Here is a 21,666-nt window from a genome sequence, read left to right as displayed (position 1 = left end):
CAGACTCCCCACTGAGCAGGGAGCCCGACACAGGACTCGATCCCGGGACTCCAGGATCATGACCTGAGCCGAAGGCAGTCTCCTAACCAACTGAGCCACCCAGGCGCCCAAATTCTGGAATCTCTTATCACCAAGTATACGTAACTGAACTCAAATGAATTTTCCCATCTAAATCCTATTGTCAACTCTTAATCTGAGGCACAGAATGTTCCTTTGCCTTGCTTGCTTGCTTTCTACAAGGACATTCTAAACAATTATCTCCAGGAACATCTTACCTTCTCCCTTGCTCAGAAAAATGAAATTCTTCCTTGGGTGCGTCTGAAACATTAAGCATTTTATCATTGCTTCTAGAATGACTGAGCCAAAATACAGAAGGTATATATAATGACCAGGCTGTGTTGGATGCCCAGAAGCATGAGAAAATGTACTCCAGTTTCCTTTTATTATGTTCGGAAACAAGGAGAAATGAAATAAATTATTATTTAATAGCAGGTCAGGCTTAAAAATCCTTTGTCCTTTAAAAAAGGAAGGAAACATGCCTTGTATAAACCTTCCCTGCCCTCCCTTCCAATCCCTCCAGGTTCTCAAGACTCAGAAGTTAGCGAGGAGCAAAAGAGAGAGAAAATCCTGGAGCTCAAGAAGAAGGAAAAGCTCTTGCAGGAAAAACTCCTGAAAAAAGTCGAGGAGCTTAAGAAGATCTGTTTGCGGGAGGCTGTGAGTGTCTTCTGCTTTGGGGGGACTCGTCACATTGTGTTTGACAATCTGGCCAATGTCAGTTATCCCCCTCTCGATTCTGTCCTGTTTTACAGGAGCTCACCGGCAAAATGCCAAAAGAATATCCGCTGAACGTAGGTGAGAAACCGCCTCAGGTCAGAAGGCGTGTAGGCACCGCGTTCAAATTGGATGACAACCTGCTGCCAAGTGAACAGGTATGAGCACCAGCTCTGAGCATTTCTGCTAACAGCCCGACAGAACAGCCCTCAGCTGAATGTGACTGACTCGTTTCTTTGGTTTTTGAGTCCCTGCTGTACCTTTCTATCTCGCCACTTGAAAGTGATATAGTAGACCAAATCGAATTCTTTCTTTCATGCACAGTCCTATTACAGTTGAGTTATTTCTCACTACTTTACTCCTCCCAAGCATAGAGAGTGTTAAACAAACCCCAAATGTTATAACTGAGAACCATGGCCGTAAGAATGAAGAACTCCAGCAACAGCATTAGATGCTTCCACGTAAAACAGAGAAGCCTTTGATGAAAACGTTTGCCCTTTCTGATAGGCCATTTCTCAGATCTCAGTTCCCTTATCCATAAAATGGGGGTAATCCTCGTTCTTCCCGCTAACGGATAAGAGTAGTTTAAGTGACATAATACATCTGCAGCATTCAGGTATAATAAAGTTCCAATATAGAGTGTACTTTCTTATTTACATGTCATCAGATCGTAGGGCCCTACTCCTGTTTCTTGCCCAAATTTAGCCATTTGGCTGTAGAAAATGATAGCAGTTTCCATCCATAATAGAGTGAGCTTTGCAAGTTTTTAAAAAGATGTGTTTATTTCTTTTAGAGAGAGCACGAGCAGGGCGAGAGGCAGAGGGACAGGGAGAGAATCTCATACAGGTTCCCTGCTGAGCACGGAGCCCGACACGGCTCCATCCCATGACCCTGAGACTATGACCTGAGCCGAAATCGAGAGGTGGACTTTGAACCCACTGAGTCACCCAGGCGCCCCTGAGCTCAGCAATTTATTGAGTATACCCAGTCCTGGGCTAAGCAATGAACACACACAATCTCATTTAATCCTTGCCATATTTTTAAAAACAAGGTAGATGTTCTCTCATTTGAAATGGAGATGCAGAATGAAAATAACATGCAACATTAGCAGTGTTTCCAGGGTCACGAAGCAGGAACCACCAGAAAGAGAAATCAAACCCAAATGTATCTGTTTCTAAAGCTATGTATGTAAATATAACCTTCTGTGTCTCTGAATCTTGGGTTAAGAATCTCTCCTTGAAAAATATAATCTTCACCCAACCAACTACATGAATGAAAGACCATTCCCTTCTTTAAAAGGAAAAAAGTCGGAGTAGTGAGGAGTGTAAGTAAATGGATGAGGGAGGTCTTGACTTCTAGAAAAGTGTTTGAAAATACCTATGCAGTAGACTTAGGAAGGTTTTATTCTCAAAGAGCATCTGAACTGAGAATGTACAAGAACCAGTATCATTGTATAAATGCAGGATCCTGCTTTGCAAGAACTGGAGAGCAATTTTCTAATACAGCAAAAGCTGGTTGAAGCTGCAAAGAAACTTGCCAACGAGCCAGACCTTTATAAAACCGTGAAGAAAAAACGAAAGCAAGATTACACAGATGCAGTGAAAAAGCTTCAGGAGATTGAAAATGCGATAAATGAATACCGAATCAGATGTGGAAAGAAACCCAGCCAGAAAGCAACCGTTATTTTACCAGGTTCGTAATCAGTAAGGTTTTTCCAGTCACATAGTCAATGTTTGTGATAGTATGTAGCATTTCCAAGTTAGTTCATTTGGTGAGAGATAAAAGAAAGAACAAGTTTAAAAGTAAGTTTCTTAGGGTTAAAAATGGTTTGGGATGTCAGTCTTGCAAGTGTGTAAACATGGTTTTCAGTGACATTCTCACTTTTGTAATACTATACTATTGCATTGCTTTCATTTTTGGGATGAAGGAGCATTCATAGCAATATTGGTTCATAATCCCCTTTTAACTAGCCTGACATCACTACAGGAAATAGAGTTGATAGCACAGAGTGGTAAGAGAGCTAGGCCTACGCAGTCATTTCCCAAAGGTTTTTCATGCAGGGACATACATTTTTTTAAGGACCTATCTAACATTTGTGAAAAGAGCTCTTACCATCCTGTCATTGTGGAGGCTATTTAAAGCTGTGGACAAATGCTTGTGATATAACATGAAATGCAGAAAGCAGGGTATTAAATCATAACCACAACATGATCCTGACATCGTATAAATATCTACATACAACAGCTGGTTGGGAAATATTTCAAAATACTAGTAGTTGTGGAATTTCAAGTAACTAATTTTTCTTTTAATACTTTCTGTATTTTCAAAAATTCTCAACATTGTATACTTAACGATTTTCATATTCGGGAAAAAAATACACTGAAAATCTCGTTCAGGTAGTAAGTCCAGTTGGCCTTACTTTAACAGCATGGTTTTCAGCCTTGATTGTTGGTTGAAATATGATTATATTTCTTTGATTCCAAGACTATTTTTTTTCACATTTAAACATCTGTGAAATTTGAATAATTTTTATACTAGATGGTGTACTACAGTTACAATTGGCAATACTTTCTCTTGTTTTACTGAAACATAAAATAATTATATATGTCAGATTGGATGAAATGTGGTGACTAGGTTTCGCGTATTCTCGGGTTTAGGGCGGTATGGTTTATAAAGCAGAGATACGGCTTTTGGAAAGTGAATGCACAGACATCAACACACAAGTGTTCGTCAGCTACAGCTGGAGAATTTAGAATGGCTTTGACTCTGAATGAGAAATCCAGTTGGCTTTGGAGGTGGTTACATTCTGGACCTACAGAGATGGGTGATTAGCAGCGTACTTAACTTTCATAACCATTTGTTGTGGCCCATTCATCCCCAAACTGTGCAAGATTTGAGTGATCTCCTTTACAATGAGTGACATTTGGGCAGCAGATGGTGCCAATGGTTGAGCATATATTGGGTAGATTTTTTTTTAAGTGTGCCTGACAGCTGACTACACTGGCACCTTGCCTTCAAACGCTACTGTGTGTCCAATTAAGAGATAGTCTGCCCGGCTCTGATGGAGATTAACATTTGAGATCAGATGGGAGAGATTCCCTTCATAATGGCATGGAAGCCTACACTAAGGTGCTGTATTTGCCTGTAACCTTGCCAGGACTTGACCCTGTGTGTGGAATGATTTGCCAAGGCAGATCAACACATCTGAGATGACTCTTGTTTTAACATCTGATGAGCAGCAGTAATATTTAGGAGCATTATGGGTATTTCCAACCACCAGGAAGCTGTGTCTAAGTAATAAAAGCAAAACTGTAGCTAATATTTATTGAGCGTTCGTCCTGTACAAGGAGCTGGGCTAAGGGCTTTACATCCATTATTTTAATTACCGTTCACCTTAGCACTGCATACTACATACTATTCTTATTCCCATTTTAGTTGAGCCAAGTGATGGTAAGAGGGATTAAGTCATTTGCCCAAGGTCTCACAGCCAGTAAGTGTCAAAACCAAGATGGGAACCCAGGTCTGTCTAATTCAGTGGTTCTCAGCCAGGAGCAGTTTTGCACCCCAGGGAATATTTGGCAATGTGTACAGACATTTTTGGTTGCCAAAACTGGGCGTGGCGGTGCTTCTCTTAGACAGTGGGTGGAGGCTGGAGATCCTACAATGCAAAGGACAGCTCCCCCCAGCAAAGAATTATCCAGTTCAAAATGCCAGTAGTGCCACGTGAGAAACCTGGGTCTAATTGAAAAGCTCATGCACCACAAAGTGTTTACCTATTAAGAAAAGGCCCTTTTCTTCAGGGAGGGGTCAAAAAATAATTTATACTAACAGCAGATTTTCAAGTGAGGGTTCAGGTGTATTTTGCATAACATTTAGCATTTTTCACATGAATGGCATGATTTTTCTTTCCAGTTTGTTGGGTGTAAGCCCTCAATGTATAAGGTAAAGTTTTCATCCCATGTAGAAGCTAGATTGAAAACAAAAACTGCCTTGAAATCGGTCCCATTTTTCTTAAAGATTTTATTTATTTATTTATGTATTTATTTATTTAGAGTGCATCAGTGGGGAGAGGGGCAGAGAGAGAGAGGGAGAGAGAATCTCAAGCAGACTCTGTGCTGAGAGCGGAGCCTGATATGGGGCTTGATCTCACGACCCTGGGATCATGACCTGAGCCAAAATCAAGACTCAGATGGTGATTGAGCCACCGAGGAGCCCCTAAATCTGTTCCATTTTAAGAAATAGTCCAGTGTCATATTTTTTTTTAAAGATTTTATTTATTTATTTGAGAGAGAGAGAGAGAGAAACAGCATGAGAGGGGAGAAGGTCAGAGGGAGAAGCAGGCTCCCCGCCGAGCCGGGAGCCCGATGCGGGACTCGATCCTGGGACTCCGGGATCATGACCTGAGCCGAAGGCAGTCGCTAAACCAACTGAGCCACCCAGGCGCCCCCAGTGTCATATTTGTACAATTTCTAAGATGTTTATATCTTTACTAGTGATTCCATTCTTGTAATCATTAATTATTCTTAATGCACTGTAATTAGTTATGCTTACTAAATAAAAATAAGATGGACTCTATTAAGAATTGCTTTATTAAATTCACCGTAGATGTATAAATGCCCTGTTCTTCTAAAGGCACTTATTTTTATTCACAGAAGACATAATCCCATCAGAGAGCAGCTCCTTGTCTGACACTACCACCTATGATGATTGTGAGTAGCTCTTCTTTTTCATTTTAAAATGTTATATATTCCGAAATATTAAGACAGTTTCTTCAAGTAAAGCCTATGTTTTATTCTTTTGGGAAAAGCAGAATGAACTAACTTACATTTATGCAGAATGGTTGGGAAAGGGAGATTATGATTAATTTCTACCGAGGCTAACTCAGCATTAAATACAGTACCATACAAATCACTTGAACTTAGGAAATCATAATACTATATACAACTAAGCCAGTCCTTCAGTAAGGGTTTGTGAGGCTCTATAGAATTTTTTTATTAGCATTTTTACTTACTATTATTTTTTTTTCACTTTTAAGTAGGCTCCACACCCAATGTGGGGCTTGAACTCATGACCCTGAGATCAAAAGTTGCATGCTTTACTGACTGAACCAGCCAGGCACCCCCGTGTAGGATTTTTTTTTTTTTAATGTTTTCTCTTGAAGTAATTACAGGTTCACAGGGAGTTGCATAGATAATTTAGAGTCTTTCACTCAACTTTTCCCAACGGTGACTTCCTATATATTTAGAGTCTAATCTCAAACTGGAAAATATAGTGTAGACTTTGATTATCCCTGTATTCTGGATAGCTAGGAGTTTATTTTCCTTAGGAAGAAATTGGGTTTCATGTCATTGTATTGGCTTCATAGAGGAACGCCATATCTGTTGGGATGGCCTGTGTTTGTTCAACACATTTTATGATGGAATGGATTTCATATCGAGTGGTAGAATACTTCCTTGGAATCCCTGGTGCTTAAGCACAGGAGTGACTATCTGTCTGATATGATTTTTTTTAAAGATTTTTATTTATTTATTTGACAGAGAGCGAGTGAGAGAGGGAACACAAGCAGGGGGAGTGGGAGAGGGAGAAGCAGACTCCCTGCGGAGCAGGGAGCCCAATGCGGGGCTCGATCCCAGGACTCTGGGACCACGACCCGAGCCGAAGGCAGACGCCTAACGACTGAGCCACCCAGGCGCATATGATTTAAAGAATTCTGGGACGCCACTAACCCATACAGATTAATCTCCCCCATCCCCACCCCAAGTTTGATGGTGCATGAAACTCCACCATTCCAAAATTCTTCCTTTGAGCTGAAGTTGGGTCATGCTTGCCATTCCTCTTTGAAAATGCAAATGTCAGCAGGAGACATAACAAGTCTCTAATGACTTAGCATAAATCAGTTATATCACTTTCAATGATAGGATGAGCCTCTGGTCAACCAAAGAGGTGTTAAGAACTTGAAAGGTGAACAAAAGTGATCCATACCAACTTTACAGGCCGGCTTCCTTTTGGCCCTATACACACTGGGGTTTTTCTTTAATATAACTCTAGAAAAGCTATAGTATCACCCATTCTACCAGAATGCTTTCTTTGCTCAGAGTGGTACCTACTAAAGTGGCAAAAGTTGGATCAGGCCCACAAGAGAACAGGTGACCCTTGAACTATGTGGGGGTTATGTGTGGCCATACCCCCCGTGGTTGAAAATGCAAGTATAACTTCTGACTACTCCAAAACTTAACTACTAACAGCCTACTGCTGGCAGAAGCCTTATTAATTTAAACAATAAACACGTTTGTATGTTAAATGTATTTTATACTGTACTCTTACAGTCAAGTAAACTAGAGAAAAGAAAATGTTATTAAGAAAATCATAAGGAAGAGAAAATGCATTTACTATACTGTACTATATTTATCAGAAAAAAAAATAATCCATGAACTGCATCCATGCAGTTCAAACCTGTGTTGTTCAAGGGTCAACTATATTCAGTAATTTCCGTTTTCTAGTGTATAGAGTATAAAAATAAATTTCCTGAAAGTAATACACTTCTAAAAACATCAGCTCTTCTGATTTTGTTTTTGGAGGGCTGGCAAGGTATTTATTGCCTTATTTATTTACCTACTTACTTATTCATTCATTCACTTATTATAGCTAATGACAACTTCACTCTTGCCGGGCAGCGACCAAGTTCAGTACCTCATTCTCCAAGAATTCTTCCCCCCAAGTCTCTCGGGATTGAGCAAATCCATTTCAGAAAGTCGTCCGTCAATGAACAGTTTGTGGAGACCAGGCAGTCCAGGTGAGAAGTCACAGCATTAGTAAGGCAGATGCCTCACAGCCATGGCACCTTTCCTCCAAAATAGTTGACCCTTTTTGGCTTTACCCTATTTATCCTTTCGGAAGGGGTTATCTTGCAAAACAAAGCATAGAAACTAACCCCGTTATTTGTTGTTGACAGCAAGTGCAAGTGTTTCTAAGAGATCTTTTCAAAGCATTTGACAGTTTCCTATATTTTAAAGTCTGCTGGATTTATGTTAGGTTCCAGGGGCATTATTTATAATCTGGATTTGGATATAATGTCCTAAGTTCAGTTTCAGAACCCATGCTCTCAGGAAGCTGACATTAAATACCACTCTATCGGTGCAAGTGACAGAAATGACTTCTGATCTTTAAAATAGAAATGAGACTTCAACTCATCTTTAATCTGTAAAATAGACAATATGACTTTTTTCTCAAATGTCTCAGGTAAATATTATCTGGGCAATAACACCAGATTTTAAAAAGATGACAGACCAGTGATTCTCAGAATTTGGCTGCATGGATCAATACTACTAAAAAAAAAAAAGAAAGAAAGAAAGAAAAATAGGACCCAAGATAGGATTACCAAATGTTTACTCTCCCTAATCAGGATGTTCAAGTAAACAATGCCATGATTTCAGGAAAAAAACGACATGTAAATATCAAAAAAAAATACAGCCATTGTCATAATAATAATAAAATGAAGTTAACATTTATGGAACTCCTACTGTGTATCAGACACTGTTCAAAGTGTTTTAATATGTATTAATGAATTTAATCTGTACCACAATCCTGGTGGTTATGACAACTGTCATTACCATTTACAGATAAGTAGACTGAGGACCAGAAAGCTTGAATAACCTGTTGGGTTCATGTAAATGTTGGAATCAGGATTTGAACCTTTTAACCAATATGTCACACTGCATCTCAACAAAGGTGTTGGAAATTAGTCTTAAAATAAAGGAAGATTATTTAGATTAAATAATTCTTCGCTTATGAAAACAACACCTTGTTATATTTCTCCTTTGTCGAAGACCGTATCAGGCCCCTCTGTTAGAATAGCATTTAGAACTGTTGCCTTAAACAATAGAAATCCAAGTGTCTAGAGCTGTGCTGGCCAGTTCAATTAAAAGTAAATAAAATTAAAAATTCACTTTCTCAGTCATGCTAGCCACATTTCAAGTGCTAATGGGCGCACATATGGGCTAATGTCTATAATACTGGCATAGATATAACACATTTCCATCATTGGACAGCCCTGGACAAGTATGTTTATTATATTAGGGAAAACAAAGCTATTGCAGTAAAAGGAAAAATTATAACCAGAAATCATTATCTTAAAAATTACTATACCTACTTCCTTAATAGCTTAAGATGGGTTTGCTCTTTGATCCAACAATTTCACTTAGAGGAACTTTTCCTATTGAATTAAGTACAGGATGCTCATCACATTATTGTTTACACTAGTGACAAATTGAAAACAACCCAAATGCTCAACTAGTGAATTGTTTAAATAAATTATAAATCCTTACAGTGGAATGTTATACTGTCACTAAAATAACATTGTGAATGAATATTAACCAACACAAAACATTAGATACAGTTTTTTTAATGTGGGTTTTGAAGGAGAATATAGGGTAAGATAATATTTTTTTGTTGTTAAAAACTGTAAATGCCTGTAAGTATGCTTAGTAAAAATATCTGGCTATATCCGAGGCTTCTGATTATAGATATTTAAATTTCTTTTTTATCTGTATTTTCAGAATTTTCTGCAATGAACTTGACGTGCTTTTGTAATAAGTAAAAATGTAATCAAAGTCACATTTAATTAAAAAATTAACTTCAGAGTGTGTTCTCACTGTGCTGGGTAGCAAACAAAGTGATTTAAAGATGTTGCCTTCTAGTCCATGGGCCTGCAGACAATAGCCCATTGGCCAGATCCATCCTGCGACTTATTTTATATTTTTATATGGCCCACGAGCTAAGAATGGTTTTTCTTATGTTTAAACAGTTGGAGGGGAAATCAAAAGCAATAGTATTTGGGGAAGTGAAAATTATATGATACTTGACTTTCGGTATCCACAGTCAATCTCTATTGGCTCATAGCCACCCCCATTCACTTACATGTTGTCTACACTGCTTTTGTCCTTCAAGGGCACAGTAGAGCAGTAAGGACTGGGACATCTGGCCTGCAAAGCCAAAAATATTAACTATTAGACTCTTTACAGAAAAAGGCTTTGCTGCCCCTGCTCTAGTTGCTTTTGATCTCTTTTATTCAATATACTCTTTTTTTAAAAAACTTTAATTTTTTTCCTTCATCCGTATGACTCAGAGAGATCAAGGATACTAAAGCACAAAGGCACTCTGCCCTGTTTTCTCCAGTGCTCCTTTCCTTCAGCTTCCAGTAAGTTTCAGATTGGCTGATGACGAGTTTGCCAGAGATGTCAGGAGGCTCATCATCTCCCGACTTCTTCTTTTCCCCATCACAGGGAAATGCTGTCGACACACGGCAGCCCTTACAAAACCCTGGAGCAGCGGCCCCTGGGCGGACGGAGTATGCCCACCACCCCAGTTCTGACCCGGAACGCCTATAGCACCAGCCACTTGGAGTAAGAGCGCTTCGTTCCAATGACTTTGCCACTGTTGGTTTTGCTTTCCTTTGTTGTGCATCTTAATCATTTTAAGGCACTTGATTCAGCAGGACTGTGTTACGAATCTACATTTTCTACTTAATGGGTCAACGACATTGGCAAAGAAAATGTATTGAAAAATATGCTTTGAGATAGGAGATTTGTGTGTGTATGCGCGTGCGCCTTAATTTTCCCAACCAGACATCACCGTTTGTTATTCAGTGGTGAGGATGAAGATAATGACTCGAGCAATGCTTTGACGTCTTTAGGGGAGGTTTTGCTAGCTCTTTTATATGCCTGATTTTTTTTTATTTTTTTAAGATTTTATTTATTTCTCAGAGAGAGAGAGAAAACACAAGCAGGGGGAGCGGCAGGCAGAGGGAGAAGCAGGCTCCCCCCTAAGCAAGGAGCCTGATGCAGGGCTCGATCCCAGGACCCTGGGACCATGACCTGAGCCGAAGGCAGAGGCCTAACTGATTGAGCCACCCAGGCATCCCTATATGCCTGATATTATTCAGTCCACACAACAAGCCGAACTGTAGATCTCAGATCCTGTTTTCCCTCCTCATTTTACAGATGAGGATTGCAAGAGGTTAAATGTCTTACCCAAGCTCGCACAGCTGGGAGATGGCAGAGCCATGACTCCCCCAGATATGTCTGGCATCAGAGCCAGGCTCTCCCCCGTGCGGTGCTCCCTCCACCCTAGTCTGCATCTCCTGCTATCCTTATTGGAAGAGAGGAACCTCCAAAGATGCGTTGGGCTTTCTTTTTAGGCTTTGATGTAACTTGTGCATCATCAGTTTATATCTTCCCTCCTCTCGAGTGAGGCTTGGGATCGCATGGTTGTTAGAACTTGGTTCTTTTCTCATTTGGACCATGACACAGTGAACCTGTGTGGGAACCAAGGGATTGTGTGAAAAATGGATTCTCTTGTGCAGTCAGCTTTGGAAACCTTTGAGTCTTATGGCAGTTCAGGGGTGATTAGATCCTTCAACGCCATGTTCATTTTGTAAAATTTCGGTCCTTCCTTCTTTCTTCCTCTGTTACTTTGTTTCTACCTCTGTTACTACCTATTACTACTCTGTTTCTACCTCTGTTAAATTGGCCTTTCTCCTTCTGCAGACCCGAATCTTCAGCCCAGCACTGTCGCCAGCGCAGTGGAAGCCTTGAATCTCAGTCCCACCTGCTGTCTGAGATGGACAACGATAAGCCATTTTTCTCCCTCTCCAAATCCCAAAGAAGCAGTAGTACAGAAATCCTGGATGACGGGTCTTCCTACACCAGCCAGTCAAGCACAGAGTATTACTGCGTGACGCCCGTCGCCGGCCCATATTACACTACCCAGACTCTGGACACTCGTGCGAGGGGCCGGAGAAGGTCCAAGAAACAGAGTGTTTCGACTTCAAATTCAGGAAGCATGCCCAACCTAGCACAAAAGGATAGTTTGAGGAATGGTGTCTACACAAAGAGCCAGGAACAACCTTCTTCTAGTTACTATATTGCTGGGTACACACCCTATCCCGAGTGCGATCTTTATTACAGTGGCGGCTATGTCTATGAGAACGACACGGAGGGACAGTACAGTGTCAATCCTTCCTACCGGGCCTCAGCCCACTACAGCTACGAGCGCCAAAGGGACTATAGCAGGTCCTTTCATGAAGATGAGGTCGACCGGGTGCCCCACAACCCATATGCAACTCTCCGGCTGCCCAGGAAGGCTGCTGCCAAGTCAGAGCACATCACCAAAAACATCCACAAGGCCTTAGTTGCAGAGCACCTGCGTGGCTGGTACCAGCGGGCCTCTGGGCAGAAGGATCAGGGGCACAGCCCACAGACTAGCTTTGACTCAGACAGGGGATCGCAGAGGTGCCTGGGGTTTGCAGGGCTACAAGTACCCTGCTCTCCCAGCAGCCGAACATCCTCCTACTCTTCCGGTAAGAATACTGCCTACTCACTTGATCCCCAGATCAAATTTACCTCCTGTCCCCCGCCCACCCTTCCCCCAAACCACTCCCCTCAGGGATCACAGGGCCAGTACCCAAGGTCATGACACTGGTAGCCATTCCGTGGGGCCACAGTAAGAATTGCCAACTGAAACATAGTTCTTTCTCTTCGGCTTTCCAAAGAACACAGTCCACAGGAGTCCAGTGGAGCAAATCGTAGATTCCAATCCAACAAGCATTCATTGAGCACCTATTCTATGCTGCCCTGTGTTAGGGGCTTTCAAATATTCTATCTTTTCCCCATGTCATTAAAGTGTTCAGGTCACTGATGTTTGATATATTTAAAAAAAAATAGAGTGAATCCATCAGGTAAGCAGAAAACATTAGGATTTTGCATCCTTCCCTGCTCACCAGCAGGAACTTGATCCTCTAAAGGCAGTTTGTTTTGAATGTTCGGGTAGCTGCGTGAGGATCTTAGTAATTCTGATGGGAGCCAGTAATTTGTAAGCCCTGTTCCTGGCACTGTTCTACGTGCTTCGCGTGCTTTGACTCAATTCAGTAATCATATATACTCTGCTTTAGGGTTGGTGTAAGGGATTTTCAAAGATAATTTTGGTTAGAGATGTTCCCTCATGCATTGACTTGGGCCCCTCACTCCACTAAAATCCATGGAGTACTTACTGCTTACCCCTCGCTGAGTAGAGAAATGAGGGGAAAGAGGAATATCTGTCTCTGGTTACGTTGATTCAGCAAACAAGCAGGCATGTCCCGGAAGCTGAGGAGCCAGGGTTGACCCAGTTTTGGCCTTGAGGAGCTCACGGTCTAGTCAGCAGCCAGAGGAGTGTATGCAAATTAGCAATTTCGAGGCTCTAAAACGAATGAGTTCTTGAACTACGTGGAAACCTGAGGTCCTATGTTCTTGCCCCTCTTTCAGGCATGACCCCTTAGTAGGACACAGCACAGGGATTCCTGAATCACCGTGTAATAGTTGGTGAAAACTGTGCCTTTAAAAGTATTCTAAGTTTGTTGACCAGAGACATTTCCATGGAGATTTCTATTTTTTTTTTTTTTATTTGGGTGTACGGTCTCTTATGGTTTGTGTAGGACTTTGGACTTCCGCTAGGGCTTTCCCATTTATTATCACATCTACCATACAAAAAGGCTCCTGTTCTTACTCCTGGTAATTTATGGCTCATCTCTAGAGAACGCCTTTCTTCCCCCTAACGTTCAGGGCACTGCATGAGAATCTTTCCAAAAACAAACATGGAGAAGGTGTTAGAAAGAAAGAATAAACAAGGAGGGCTGAGATGCATATGGATTGTCATCAGGGCCCAGGGCTGGGGTGATGCCGTTTTAAGCAGGGAGGCTGGAAAGGAGCAGGCATCCCTCCGAAACCACAGCATTACTGCTGGTTGGCTCGGTCCCTGGGGCAAAGGTAAGAATGGAGTGAGTGCTTCTCGATTCACACCCAGTAGGAGCCTGGCTTGTAGCCATAGGATTTGGCCCCACAGACCAAAGGCATTCCATTCATGTTAAAGAATTAAAGGGATGGAATTAGATCTCATTCCTGTCTACATTTTATAGCTGCAAAAATGTATTACAACAGGCATGCATCATGGAGAGTTTCCTGTTATTTGCTAAAGTAGTCAGGGGTTTCGTAGCTCGTTCTAGTCATCTGAAGACTCTCTTGGTGACTCCGTTTTAGTAGTAATGACAGCCACCATCTCTTGGCAGCTTCCCCTGGGCCATGCCACATGCTCAGTGCTTCGTGTGCACCATCCCACCTAATGTATGCAAACAGTTGGGTACCGTGAGCGCTGTTGTTAGGTCTATTATTACTATCCTCGTCTTTCAGCAGAGGCAGTTCTGGTTTAGAGAGTTGAAGTGACCCTGGCCAAGTCCCAGAGCTAGGAAGTGCTTGACACCTTAACCACCGAGCTTTCCAGCCCCTGACTCAGAGTTATGAAACATTCTTAGAAACTCGAAGTGAGAGAATTACATCTTTGAGTCAAAACCTCATGGCATCCAGGGCCACAGATGAGTTTTGAAAGGCGTCCACCCTACACTGGACACCAGGGCTTTGTGGGTGTGAGAAAGAAGACAAGGAAGGTGGCTGCCAAGAACAGGAAATGGAGGGGAGCTGGAAGTATCCATGAGCGGTCCTGGCCTTGGACCACCAGCATGGCGTTGTGGTCACCTTGTGCATCCTGGGCATGGAGCAGGACTGGTTTTAGAGAGAGGACAACAAACGCCCTACGATGAGACATTCACTGGGCTTTGCTCCCAAATGATGCCCTTGTCTTGTTCCAGTTCAGTCCCTCAGTAGAACATATTCCCTCCTATACTAGTTACCCTCCCCACCCCTTCCCACACACACACTTTCTCTTTTAAGGCAAAAAGTATGCGTCGATCCTGCTAGTGGCTGGCATTGCCTTGGGCCGAGGAGCAAGTCGTGACCCAACAGGGCAACTTACGGAGTGCTTTTCCTCCAAAGGCCTCCAAAAAACTCAAACTGGGTCATCTTATCTTTACAAATAAAGCCTTATCTATCCAGCCACCATAGCCAGAATGGAAAGACTCTCTCCATATATGAGAATGTTTTTCCTACTTGTCTTTTAGGTTATTTTTTATGCCTTTCAATTAACTTTATTCCCATTAACAATATCAATAGTTACCATTTTGGGAGTGCTTACTCTATACCAAGCACGGTGCTAGACATTCTCATATATAACCTTATTCAATCCTGGTATCATCCCTATACAGGATATATCTGCATTGTTATCCCCACTTTACAGGTGAAGAAACTGAGACTTGAAGAGAGTAAACTATTTGCCCGAGGTCACATGGCCAGTGACTAAATTGGATTAGGAACTCTGTTGATTATAAACACTGGCTCTTAATCTCTGCACATAGATGATTATAATGTACATCTAAATGGCCTAAACAGTCTTTGCTTTGAATATTCCCACTAATTTTGTCTCTTTCCATTTTTACTTCTAGTATCTTCTACAAACGCTTCTGGAAACTGGAGGACCCAGATAGCTGTAGGGCTATCTGACTACGAGACCCCGGCACGTTCTTCCTACACCAGCTGCTACGGCAACATCTGTAATCCTTTGCCCTCCCCAGGCAGGTGAGAAAGCAATGCTCCAAAATTCTAGTAGCCTGTTCCTGGTCAAAACAATTGAGGAATTCATTTTTTTCTTTTTTCTTTTTTTTTTTTTTTTTTATGACTGCTCAAGGATTATCAGACTATAGCCTGTGGGGCCCAAACCAGCTGCCACCTGTTTTTGTAAATTAAGTTTTATGGGAAAACAGCCATGTTCATTCACGTACATTTTATCTATGGCTGTTTTTGCACCGTGAGGGCAGAGTGGAGTAGCGACAGAGCCCTCGTGGCCAACAAAGCCAAAAATATCTGGCCTTTTTAAGAAAAGGTTTGTTGACTCCTAATCTAGATTGTTCGAATTTGACTCTGTTCCTCGTCTTCTGCAAGGTCTTAAATTCTGTGTCTGACGGGTTTTTTTTAATTGCAGTACTTTAAACGGTATTACTGATACATCCATTTAAGACTCTCCTGGAACCTTGGAGGAAAAATATCTCTACTCCAGAAAAGGCTGTTCACATCAGAATTCCTCGTAGGCAGTTGGTGGGCTTGATTACAATGAACATTTGCCAGCATTTTGTGTCTGACCCTGTGTTCCTTAAGAAGCTACAAACACAGTCAGTTGCCCTATTGTAATCGTGGTTCTTTGTAAACATTTGGAGGAAACATACAAGAACAATTTGTTAAAATGTGATTTTTTAAAAAAGATGGCTAACTCCGCATTACTTCTTTGTATATGCAAGAGGAGAGGAGTTTCTCCAAGAGGAGTTAAGTTATGAAGAGGTCATTTCTCCCTCACTTTTCACAGGATATCATTCACACCCATCGTGCCAAGAAATAGAGCATTTTCTGTTTGTTTTTATTTAATTTTTGCTCTAGGTCAGATTGCTTCAGGCATAGGGAGACTTACACAGACAATAACTTATCAAAGTGTCTAGCCTGGTGAGTTTGAGAGATTAAATATCTTTGCTTTTTTCTACTTCAATTTTTTATTTCAGTTCTAGTTGATTAACCTCCATCAACCCTCAGTTTGTTCTCTATAGTTAAGAGTCTCTTCTGGTTTGCCTTTCTCTCTTTTTTTCCCTTCCATTGTTCATCTGTTTTGTTTCTTAAATTCCACATATGAGTGAAATCATAATTTCTTAATAAAGTACTCAGTGTTACAAACGAATTGGAGGTATTCAACCCCAAAGCCTTATTTTTCTTCTCCTTGTTCAAGGAGAGTTTTTCTTGGCTTGAACTGTTAGGCCGATTGTCTCAACTCAACAAAGGGTGTGCTCAAAATAGGATTTTAGTGAAAATATACCTCAGGGGACTTCAAATAGCTTGGGTTTCTGTAAATAATGCTTGCAAATGAGTTAGGAGCAAGAACTATAATGGCTTTGGCCCAAAATTGGAGCTGCACTTTAAGTCAGTTCTCATCGTTTTGTATAATTCATTTGCATATAGTTTTCCCCACTTGTACACTTTTACTTTCCTTTTCATGGACTGCATGAGAAATAATATAAAAGCACATGAAACAGTTTGAAAATCCTTAACACTACTTTCACTGGACTCAGGAAGTACTAAACATTTTTAGAGAAAGTCTGTTTTTACCAAGTGTGCCTGTCTGTCTCAGAGAGCCAGCCCAAGATGGCTTGACGTGGAGTCTGATGTCAGAGGTGGGGTAATCTACAGGAAATTAGAAACTATTTAAAGATCCCTATTGTGTGTGCTCACATGCACATCGTATGAGCTCATTGTGGAAAATTAGGAAAATAATAAAGGGATAAATAAGTAGGAAATCATTTACCCATAATTCTACCATCTAGAGATGGTAGCTATTAGCATTTTGACACATTTCCCATTTTCCAGTGTCCATTTTTAACATGGTGGTAATGATACCCTTATGTGCAGTTTTACACCTTTCATTATCTATGAATTTCTGCATCCCAGTGTTTTACTTAATATCACAATATAAACATGTTCCCATATTTTTAAAAACCATTAAGCCTTACTTTATGTGATCCACATGATATTCCACTCAATAAATATACCATACTTTATTTAACAGTTCCCATATTTTGAATTTGAATGGTTTTTTAGATTTTTCTCTCTCTTTTTTATTGTAATGCTGCTGTTAATGTCTTTGTGCAAAATATTTGTCTGAATTCCAGATTATTGCCTTAGGATACATTCCAATAAGTAGAATTAATGGATTAAATTGAAAAGTGAATTTTTTTAAGCCCTTGCTTTCCAGAAAGATTTGCCAGTTTACCCTCCCAGCAACAGAGGTACGGGTGTGCTTATTTCCATCTATTTGTCTATTTAGGATTTTTTTTTTATTATACCTCAGAGTGATCAACTTAACTTGACCTACTAACAAAGCAAGTATCATAACAGCCATCCATTAAGTTTTAGAAATTTGGTGTAAAATTATGTTATTTTTGATGAAAACATAATTTTTAAAATAAGAGAGAAATTAGGTTTCAAGATAAAGATAAAAAGAAAACCTTTAGATCTGCCCTGAAGTTCAAGATTTGAGTAATTTTTTAAACAAATGAAGTACATAGTATTTCAAGATCCTTTCCCCCCAAGTGTCTGGCTCTTAACATTTACAGAAAGCTACACATTTTTACCAATAAAAATTTGTTTCCAAGTATGCTGTGGTATAATTGTCAGTGGCATAGGCTTTCTAAAATCATAAATGTCAATGTCTCTTATGCTCCCTAGTATATAATGCAGTCAGATTCTTGGCTCTGTGTGCTGCAAACTGTGTTTCAAATAACTTTTTCCCCCTTGCCTTCCTGTTTTCCATTTTGCATTCTCTTCCTTATCTAACTACCTCTACCAGGCAACACCCAGGGCTTCTGTCACGGAGAATGGTTGTGTCTCCCGAAATGAGATCAGTTTTCAGTTCTCTTTTGCTCAGTGTAGCCAGCTGTAGTAAGTACAGCCCTCAGATCCGTCTGCTGCATCTTGCCTTGTAGCAGGACTTTTGCTTGTTCTGGCTGATGTGTGAAGCTATGGAAATCTGACTTTGTGTTTATAGTAGATGAAAACACTAAATACCTGGTTTCACATAGTATTTCTTTCCGCAGCTCTCCTTCCAGTGCCTTTTTAACCATCTTGACTAAAGAAATGTAAAATAAAAAGAAACCTACTAACTATCTAACCTATTCTAAATGACTGTTGCAGGAATGAAGTTTTGCCTATTGGAATGTTTTGTGTTATAGGATGCCTTCCTTTGGATATATCATCCAAGTATGCCTATGATTTTTGAATGTGGTGTTGTTTCCAATTGATGTTCAACCCATAGACCCTAGGGATGTAAGATGTGTTCCTGGGTGCCCCTGCCTGCCACTAAATATATTCCTTTGTCCCTGAGGAAAGCATCTAGTCTATTCCCTTAATTTGAAGAATACTTAAAATGTGGCTGTCAAAAATACTTTTTAAAAAGTTAAAAATAGGGGCGCCTGAGTGGCTCAGTTGGTTAAGCGACTGCCTTCGGCTCAGGTCATGATCCTGGAGTCCCGGGATCGAGTCCCACATCGGGCTCCCTGCTCAGCAGGGAGTCTGCTTCACCCTCTGACCCTCCCCCTTCTCATGCTCTCTCTATCTCATTCTCTCTCTCAAATAAATAAGATCTTTTAAAAAATAAAATAAAATAAAAAGTTAAAAATACGACTCTCACACAAAGAGAAAATGGGCATGTGTCAAAGATTTATTTAACTCATTAATGTAACAGAATGGTAAAGCTGCTTCCAAGAGAATTCAAAAGACTGAATTCAACACACTGAAAGATAAAAGGCTGGAATAAGATTACTAAATAAGATTAAAAAACCAGTTAATGGCCTACAGGGCAATAAAACTATAACCATAGTCTTTTTATAGTAGACCAAAGTTATTTGTATTTCTTCCAGACAAAAACCCTACAAGTTAACATGTAACTTACCACAATCTGGATCCTAATCAATGGTAAATATAAGTGAGACAAAGGAATATCTCCCGAGAGAATTAAGTACACCTTGCATGGGCCTTTTTGACAATTCGCCAGTAGGATAGTGAAAGAACACACCATCATCCTTTGCCTTGACAGTGCTTTCTACTAATTCTTTGAGTAGCGTCATCTTTGTACTCTGGTAATAAAAATGACCACAAGTAATAACTCTCCTGGTTTCCTTTAATAGACAGTACCCAGAGATCAGTCAACTGGACAGCACAGATGGAAGCCGGTTGGAAGACAGCCTGGAGAGCAGGGAGCAGAAGCTCTTTTGGCATGAAGATTCAAAGCCTGGAACATTAGTCTGAACTGCAGTTGGACCTCTTGACCAAACACTGCATCTCACACTAGTGTGCCTTGCAAAATGTGTTCGTCTTCCCAGAAAGCTATCCGGCGTTAGAAAGCTAAAGGCATCCAAGTTTGGAGAGACCCTGAACGACTTGCCTTTCTGACTCCGGGCACTCACGTGACAGAGCAAGGTGGAGCCGTGGCCACGAAAGGCCTCAGCCTTTATCAGTAGCAAGCACTTTTTAAGGGAATAAAAGTTGTTGAAGGCAAACCGCAAAACTGTGAAAAGTGCGTTCAGGGTCCCCAACAGGAAAGAAGGACGGGAAATTTCAGAGCACAATCCAGAATGATGAGGAAAGGGAAAGCAGAAACTCCTTAGTCATTAATCACCTTCAGAAAGTTTGGGTTTGTGAGCCGGTGAAGAATAACTTGCTATCTCTACCCAGACATGAACAATTTAGACAGTATTGGAAAATTACTTGAAGAGAAGCTGGATTTTCATGAAGTTCTGAATGAGTGTAAATGTTTTTAGGATATCATAAAGAGTGATGGTTTTCATAAGCACCGTAAAATGGGTTCTGGAAAGACTTAGCATCCTGTAATATAACTTTATGGTAGCAGATTGGGGAAAACAAAGCAGCCCACTGAATAATTGACAAACTCTGCTTGGAGAATGTTCTAAGGTACAATATTATTGGGCTCCTTTTTTTCTTTCTACACCAGTTGCCTGATGGATGATTATTCAGGCTGGTAACTCTCCAATTTGCCTGCCATTTCAAATGGCAGACCTGATATGGAAAGTTTTTCTAACCAAGAGTTCAAAAAAGTATTTTAAGATCATACAGAAAGAACCCAAAACAAAACAAAATGGAAAAACAAAAGCCACAGCATTTTCAATGAATTGCGTGCCTTAAAATGGTGAACATTAGAAAAGTAAGCATATTGTCCAGATTCAATGGGGGGTTCTAAGTCACCAAATGACAAAAAACAAGATTAATCATTAAAAAACAAAACAAAAAAAACAAAAACAAAAACAAAAAAAACTCCAAGCTGCAGTAGATTTAATTATGAGGCTAAAACTACCTCATACTTTACTCGGAAGAACTAATTAGCTATGGTTTACTGTATTGTTTTTTAAAAAAAAAACAAAAACAAATATTTCCATATTCCAGATTGCTCTTTTTTGTCATCTTCACTCTGCTTCAATATTCCATAAAAGGTGCTCCCTTCCCCCCTTTTATACAGGTTTCATGTTCATATTGTGAATAGAGAAGTTTCTGAACAACTTTTTTGGAACATTTTCTATCTATATTCCAAAGCATGTAATATATACATAAAAATGCTTTGTTAAACTGGTCCTTAGTCATTTGTATCATTAAATATGAAGTTTGGGAGAAAAATTTGGAACAAAAAAGAAGACATGCAAAAAATAGTAAGTTATTCCTTTTTGCATACTTGTATAGCCTTCTAGAAACAGAAATACCCTTTTGCATATTCTTTTACTGTTCTGACTTTTTAAGACCTATTATTTTTTTACATAGGTCAATAAACTGAGGTGTGCTACTGAAAATGTTTACGTATTCTTCCATTACATTCAGGGTTCAGACAAAGCAGTTTAAAGTGCTCTACTTCAAGTAATCATGTTGGACAAGATTGCGGATTTTTAGTTATATATTAGCATATTTTATTGATGCCAAGATGCACATTTTTTCATATTTACATCTTTGAAATCAGGATGCATCTTTTGATGGATGGCATGCTCTCAATGAACTGGCAGTGTTTTTTTCTTAGTGCTACATAAAATAATGCTGTGTCTTACAATAAAGTTGTCTTAGAATTGATGAAATACGGTAGTTTATTGCCTCACTGAGGATGACAGATGTGAATTTTTAGGCTTCCTAATCGTGCGAATGTTGTTTATTTGTAACAAGTCATCCATCCTAGTTTTGCCGACTTGCCAACAGGTCTTCTAAATTCAAGAAAATGTTTCATCTGACATCTATTTATCCTGCACAATGGGGGAAGGGAATGGGAAATGAAATGTAGGAAGACCTTAATATTTCTGTGCAAGTATCTCAGATGGAAATAACCTTCTTCTGTTTAAGAAAGGGAATGCTCAGAATTGCAAGTACACTTTGAAAGAATGCATGGAAC

At 40.2% G+C, this 21,666-nt stretch overlaps 1 protein-coding gene across 4 annotated transcripts in view; it reads left to right on the top strand.

The window, feature by feature from the left end:
- FRMD4B (FERM domain containing 4B) overlaps positions 1-20,869 on the top strand; it is a 315,073-nt gene extending 294,204 nt beyond the window's left edge. For all 4 annotated transcript variants that reach the window (XM_073901535.1, XM_025885439.2, XM_073901534.1 and 1 more), the window contains 9 exons: positions 581-714; positions 810-929; positions 2,235-2,463; positions 5,424-5,480; positions 7,417-7,564; positions 10,053-10,172; positions 11,316-12,127; positions 15,137-15,269; positions 19,412-20,869. In XM_073901535.1, the coding sequence (XP_073757636.1) occupies positions 581-714; positions 810-929; positions 2,235-2,463; positions 5,424-5,480; positions 7,417-7,564; positions 10,053-10,172; positions 11,316-12,127; positions 15,137-15,269; positions 19,412-19,532 (1,874 nt within the window). In that variant the 3' untranslated portion in view covers positions 19,533-20,869. The remainder of the gene's footprint in view (positions 1-580; positions 715-809; positions 930-2,234; positions 2,464-5,423; positions 5,481-7,416; positions 7,565-10,052; positions 10,173-11,315; positions 12,128-15,136; positions 15,270-19,411) is intronic.
- The last annotated feature ends 797 nt before the right edge of the window (positions 20,870-21,666 follow it).

This window comes from Callorhinus ursinus, unplaced genomic scaffold, assembly GCF_003265705.2.
Source record: "Callorhinus ursinus isolate GAN/ISIS: 27379988/994484 unplaced genomic scaffold, GSC_fseal_2.0 scaffold15, whole genome shotgun sequence".
Classification (NCBI taxonomy): Eukaryota; Metazoa; Chordata; class Mammalia; order Carnivora; family Otariidae; genus Callorhinus; species Callorhinus ursinus.
The sequence above is the reverse complement of the archived record's forward strand: the minus strand, read 5'-3'. Positions and strand labels throughout refer to the sequence as shown.